The sequence below is a fragment of the Selaginella moellendorffii genome, unplaced genomic scaffold (assembly GCF_000143415.4).
Source record: "Selaginella moellendorffii unplaced genomic scaffold, v1.0 SELMOscaffold_58, whole genome shotgun sequence".
Lineage (NCBI taxonomy): Eukaryota > Viridiplantae > Streptophyta > Lycopodiopsida > Selaginellales > Selaginellaceae > Selaginella > Selaginella moellendorffii.
Genome location: NW_003314319.1, coordinates 392,193 through 399,180, shown reverse-complemented (window position 1 = coordinate 399,180; position 6,988 = coordinate 392,193). Strand labels below are relative to the sequence as shown.

The 6,988-nt window shown below is 36.6% G+C and overlaps 1 protein-coding gene across 1 annotated transcript; it reads right to left on the bottom strand.

Moving 5' to 3' along the window:
- Nucleotides 1-4,843: 4,843 nt before the first annotated feature.
- LOC9655097 (probable 2-oxoglutarate-dependent dioxygenase At3g111800) lies at nucleotides 4,844-6,913 on the bottom strand. The gene is made up of 5 exons (XM_024688509.1): nucleotides 6,868-6,913; nucleotides 6,441-6,687; nucleotides 5,824-5,863; nucleotides 5,138-5,455; nucleotides 4,844-5,086 (listed from the first exon to the last, which is right to left on the bottom strand). Exons 1-5 carry the CDS (start codon nucleotides 6,911-6,913, stop codon nucleotides 4,844-4,846), a joined length of 894 nt encoding a protein of 297 aa, XP_024544277.1.
- Between the last annotated feature and the right edge of the window lie 75 nt (nucleotides 6,914-6,988).

The following is a 6,988-nucleotide window of genomic DNA, read 5'->3' as shown; positions in this document are numbered from 1 at the left end:
TTTTTTTTTATTTTGGTTTTCCGAGAAACATCAGTAATAATTATGATTCAAAGTTCACTAGTGGATTTTAGATGAGCTTTGCAAAGTTTATATAAGTGACTTTCAACTCTTGAGTGGAGATCATCCTTAAATGGCTGGGCAAACTAAGAGTGTGAATCAAATGGTGGAGGATATACTACATTGTAGCATTGGCTATAAGTAAGGACAATAGAATTTATATCTTCTGTTAGTGCAATTTACTTACAACAATAGACAAAATAGTGGAACTAAGTTAAATCCTTACTTTGCCATATTTGGAAAGCATCTTAAAATAGTGGTGGAGTTGAGATTGCATTTGAGTAAAGATGTTCAAAATAAGTTTGATTCTAAGGCGACAATAAACTTCTCCACTCTATTCTAAGTTACCTATAAATTTCGTTTACATACCACTAAAATCTCATTAAATTTTGTGAGCTCGCATGATTTACAATACTCAAGGATATCAACCTTCATATTCCTTTAATAAAAATTGCGTTTAATCAACTCATATGTTTTCTTCCCCCAAAAATGACTAACCTCTAGATGATTATGGTAGTGGAATAAAACCTAAGTAATCAACACATTCACCTATGGTAAATAGACATAACCATTGTAGTAAAGAATCCCATCCACCAATACAAAAAGGGTTTTTATCTATACTCACAAAAAAACCACCTCAACATCTTAAGCCTGAGTAAGCTCAATCAATTGCTTAAACTCATTGACTACTTTATTCAAATGATGACAAAATTGTGTTTATAATGCCATCATATGACAAACACAAGATAAAGCATTTATCACCACATTTGATTTTCTCAAATGATGCTCAATAGAAAACTCCCCAAATTCTATAAGTTTGATCATCCAACAAATTTGCCTAATGTTCAACTCTTTCTACATGAAGAGATACACAAAAGGTTTATGATTTATCAACACCACAAACACTGCACCATAAAGATAATGCTGCCACGTTTGTAAATCATGAATAATGGAAAGTAACTTTTGCTCATATGTGTTACTCTGCAAAATTCAAAATTATGCTTTATTTCGTTAAAGTGGGACTTATTCAGTAAAGTGGGACATTAATTAGCATGTGTCCACATGCCATTTCCTAGTACTTAATTAATATTTATTAATATTTCTATCAGTTTTTTAATTTATTTTTTTATATTTCACAATATTATAACACAAAATCATATGAAAAGTTTTTAATTTATAAATTATAAAGTTAAAACTTCAATTTTTTATTGTTGTTATAAAAATGGCATGTGGCCACACACCATAAGTGGGATAATGAAAAGTCCCACTTTAACGAAATAAAGCATAATTCAACTCTTATATGCAATAGGTTATTCCTCTTGCATGAAAACTCTTTTTAGTGCATAACCACTCACATCATATATCACCTCATAAGGTTTTGATGGATCAACAAATGTAAAGCACTAGAACATCACTCAACAATCATTTCAATACCACAAAATATCTTTATATGGATTTTTCCATTTGATTAGCATGATCATGTGCAACAACCATGTCAAAGGAATAATCACCTCTACAAACTTGTGTTAGAAATGTCAGTAGTAACTAACTATACCAAAGAAGCTATATAACTTGGCCACTAAAGTTGGTGTAGATTAGTTCTCCACCACAACCACCTTTCTTGGCTCTATATTAACACCCTTAGATGTTATAATATAGCTTAGATATTCCACCTCCAACTTTGCAAACTTGTATTTGCTCTTCTTCACATAAAGTTTGTTGTCACATAGTAACAAAAGAACCTTGTGCAAATGCACCTTATGCTCCTCTATATTTTTGTTGAAAGCAAGAATATCATCCAAGAAAATTTCCAAAAATTCATGAAGATAATGCCTAAATACCTCTATCATCAACTAAGTAAATGTGGTGGGTGCATTTATCAAACTAAATGGCATAACTGTAAAATGCCTGAAACTCATATTGAATGCTGTCTTAGAGATAAATGCATCATCCATTGCAATCTAATGATATTCACTCTTTAAATCAATTTTGGTAAATGCTTCACTAAACTTGTTTAGGATATCATCTACATGCAATATTGATATCTTATCCTTCACTATCTTTTTGTTTAAGGCATGGTAATCAATACACATTTGCATTGAATTGTCCTTCTTCAAAAACAAAATCAAAGCACTAAATAAAGACTTACTTGGCTGAATAAATCTAAACTCAAATAATTCCTTGTCATTGAACTTTTTACTCCTTTATATAACTCAATCGAAATGAACATTGGTAAATTAGCCACATCCCTAACTCTAACATAATCCCATACTCCACACCTTATAATGGAAGTAACCCATGAGGAAGTTCAAATGGAAAAACATCAGAAAACTCTTTGAGTAATTGCTGCCCCTCCTTAATACATGCCTTGGTCCCTAAGTCATGAATAAACAGCAAGTAACTCAAAAATGTTTTTCCATTATGATAAGCCCATTTCAAAGATGTAATAGAGAGTATAACAACCGAAAGTTGAACTCCCTTTCCAAACCACACATCTTTAATAATATTATACTCCAGCGAGATATGCTTAATACTTTATTTTATCTTTGCATCCACCTTCACCAACCATGGCATCCCAAAAATGTGATCCATATAATGGATATTTATGAGATAAAAAATCTTTAAAGTGTGGTTTTGCCAACCAACACTTCTAACCCTTAACAAAAGTATCAAAATGCTAAGCATAAGTAGTTGCATTTTCCATTATGTATAGAAAAACATCTCGTGGCACTAAGCCATACTCCTTAACAAACTTTGCTGAAACAAAATTGTTATCGCTCCCACTATCTAATAAAATCCACACTAGATCACCATAAAACACACCCTCCAGCATTAAAGTTGATGCATGAATGTCCTTGAGCTCTATTTTTTCTCACATATAGTTGAGTTAACAAGCAATGATTAAAAACCTCTTCCTTTGACAAAAATGGTCAACTCCATCATCCTCGTGTTGCAAAGTTTACAAACTTTTTTAATATCTTACTTACTATCAGTAGAAGATTGACCATTTTTTTTGCCCTACTATTTATTCTTCAATTATGAACAATCAACTTTATAATGTCCAAACTTATTACAATGATGATAACTTTGTCTATAATTTTTTATAAAGAATTTTTACTTTTTTAACCCCTTTGCATCCAAAGTAGCCACTATATACTTTAATTTGTGATTCTTGTTCCTATCCTTGTGTCCACAACAATTATTATAATGATTCTTGACAAATACTTGCGAGACTTATATTTGTCATTGTTAAATCAATGAGTTGTATCAAAGAGCTTCTTCAAACTCTTTGTAAACTGAAAATGACGTAAGTGTTACCACTTACTCTCACTATGAAAGCTATCAATGAAGTAAGATTTTTTTTTATCTAGATCCTTTGTTAAAACACAGCTAATCAAATGAGTAAGCTTCTCAATATAGTCCTTAAACATTATTTTCCTTTGTTGAAAATCTCAAAATTCTATATGAACATTTTCCATGTCATAGTGAAGGAAAAATGTGAATGAAAAACAGCCTCAAACTCATTTATGGTGAACACTAGTGGTCTTTTATCCGCAACAGAAAACTCTTCAAGCCAATTCCACCATCAAAAACTTACACCATGCAAAACCATTAGAATAGTCACTAAAGCTTTTGCATCTAGAATTCCTTTAGCAGCTAAAAACTTCTTCAAATTAGCCAACCAAGTTAGACACTCATCTACACCACCATCACTAAAAAAGGTTGAAATCTTGAGTTAATTTACCAAGGAACTCTTACTTGGAGTGCCACCACATCCAACCTTGAGTGCCTTAACACACTCATGCATGGTATCCATCATACCATGCATCTCGTCTTGCATCTTTTATTGAGACTAGCAGCTCATGAACAACATTTTAAATGGTCCAACATTTATTTTGGTCGACCATTGCAACTAATGATCTGGTGTTAAAAGAGAAAAATTTAATCTCCCTAAATTACACTATACCTCCTCTTAAGCACCCAATTACCTCTAAGCTACCTCCAATGCACTACCACTCCAATTAAGTTAAGTTTCTTACCCTAATATGCCAATTGACATTGACCACGTGGTCAAAGTTGGCACCGAACATCCTATGCAAAATCTTGGAAGATAGAGCAGCAAACCAAAAACAAAAAGCAACTAGCTAGTTTTGAGGAAGTGGATGGCAATGACCTCTCCAGAAATTTTGGAAGCTCCTTGTTGAAGATCTTGAAGATTTAGTTGAGCATCAAGGTTGTCCATAGCATTGGAATATCACCCAGTGATCCAGGGATTATGGCAAAGAGTGAATTGTTGCTGAGATCCAGCATGATGAGGTGGCCAAGTGATGCCAAACAATTCATATAGACAACTAGTACTGTTGATCCATGGTTGGGTTGCCTCAGTCGTGGACTTGTCCACCAATGCAGTCTTGGACTTGCTTCACTTTGGCGCTTCCAGGGCCTCTGGAGATAGGATCTCTTCCATGCATCACTAATCTCTATAATTGCAAAGCTTCACAGATGCCTGAAGGGTCTTCGATGTGATAATTGGGTGTCTCGGCTTGGAGAGTTTGGGAACACAATAGATCTTTCAAGCTAGTAGACATTGAAGATCTCCAAGCCTGCTGTAGTTCCATGTACATGAACACCAAATGAACTAGCAACAGCAAAGATTGGAAGCAAGAATGGAGTTGTGGAGCATCCTGCCTTTGTAGAGATCTTTGGAGACAGTTCTCTCTTATAAAATAGAAGATTTATTCTTTCTATTATTTTATTTTAGTAACAGCTTGTTGTCCAGAGCGGTTTATTTTATTTGGAGCTTTTGTGAATGCTTGCCATCCAAATATTTTGTGTAGACATTTGTGATGTGCTCTTGGTATAAGGTTGACTTGTAGAGTGGCGGGTTTTGCTCATCAATAAGTTCTGGCAGGGGTCCTATCACAGCATCCCGCGATGGATTGCAAAATGCCACGATGGAGAGACGAGTTTGATCAGGCTGGACAAGGACTCGGTGCTCAATGCTCTTGTATTTTCCATTGCTCAAAATCTGGCATGGAAAAGAACAAAGCCATGATAAAAATCAATCCAAGTCACTTACTTCAAGCTGATCAGCAATGTTCACAATGAATGCATTTTTTATAGGCTTCAAGTCGTACCAGAGATCACCTTTCCTGGCCTGGAGTCCGCCAACTTGATCTTCAAACAGGATTGTCAAACCGCCACTATCAGTGTGGCCATTCATCCCAAGAGCAAGGTCGGGATTTGGGCACGGCAGATAGTAATTTGATCGCAAGATCATCTCCGAGTCTCCAAATGATTTCACGAGGCGGTTTGAATCCAGCCCAAGTCCTTCAGACAAAGCAGACATCAGAGGCTCAGATGGCTCACACTTGAAACATAGCTGGAAGCGAGCCTCCTGCAATATCCAAGAAACCAAGCAATCTCATGAAATCCAGATTAGTCAAGCTCATTTACTTGTAGCAGGCTGGTTTTTTCGGCCATGGATGCTCTTTTTCTCTGTTTGAAAAGTAGTGTTGAAAGTGATCGTGCCACTCCATATGAGTCTCTTGAGAAGGTGTCATACTCATGCAGTACCGCACAGGCACAAACACCTCCTCCGTATAATACTTCATCTTCTCTTTTATAAATATATGTATATAAGATTTTAAAATTCAAAAGTCTTGATGAAATAAAAAATAAAAAATTTTAAATATAATTTTTCTTAATTGTGAACATATAAATTCCCTCAATAGGAAGATCAAAGAGCTCAAGCACTCCATGGACCATGCCTTGCATGGTTGCAACAGGAATCCCATGGTTGATCGGCAACATATTGTGGTTTCGATCTCCATCAGTGATGCATATCCTAACTTTGAGGTGGTGTTGCGAGTGATCTTCCGCTCCCAGGCCCTCGAGCAAGAAAGAGTAAATGTGTTAGGCACCAGGTCAGGATAATAGGATAAAGAAAGGGCCCTGCAATCAAGTGATCACCCTTTTAGCCAGTTGGCTTAGGGTGTAAGGGATAGAATCCTAACATTGGTATCGGAGCTCAGTTCGATTCTCGTGGCTGACGAGTGGGGCAGGAATATTCTAAAGAAATATTCAACATAGTGGATCTAGAGGGAGAACCAAAGTTTGGTAGACCCTAAGAGAAGAACCATGGTGACCGGATGGTGGCATAAATATGATCGCGGACGATCCTTGACGAGGGGGAGGATTGTTAGGCACCAGGTCAGGATAATAGGATAAAGAAAGAGCCCTACAATCAAGTGATCACCCCTTTAGCCAGTTGGCTTAGGGTGTAAGGGATAGGATTCAAACAGAATTAGTCGGCCTTGCCTAAGAGCCTGCATGTGACATCATATTATGAATGATCCTTTTGAGCAGGTACACATCAAAATACCTGAAAGATGCCCCATTCACTTGAAGCCTTGCACAAAGTTTGAACAAATTTCTCTCGGTCACTCTCCAATGCAGCCATGTCAATCACAGGGATCTCCACTCCGGGAATGATCAAATGCTTCACAGCTCGGTGGCTGGGAGGTTTGATATAACGGCCAGGAATGGTAACGAGGCCATTATCCATAAGAGCTTTGACACCCTTTGGAAGAACATCAGTCTGCTGATTGGCATTTGCAACAAAGGAAGCTACAAAATTAAGAGGAAATAAGATGAACGAGATTGCATAGAATTGGTGGGTTTATATAGTTGATTTTTCATGATGTTAAAGTCCAAGTTGGTGGCCGCGAAAGATCTTCTTTCTAGGTGGCAGCCCACGTGGCCACCACCTCAATTCCTTAACACGTCACGTCTTTTCTTTTTCGAGACTCTGGATAGTAAGCGACAAAGCCGGCAGCAGCAGCGAAGGAGACATCGCGGCTTCGATTTTCTACATCCATCAGTCACGAGATTATCGACATAACCTAAATAGATAGCTGTCAAGCATGAG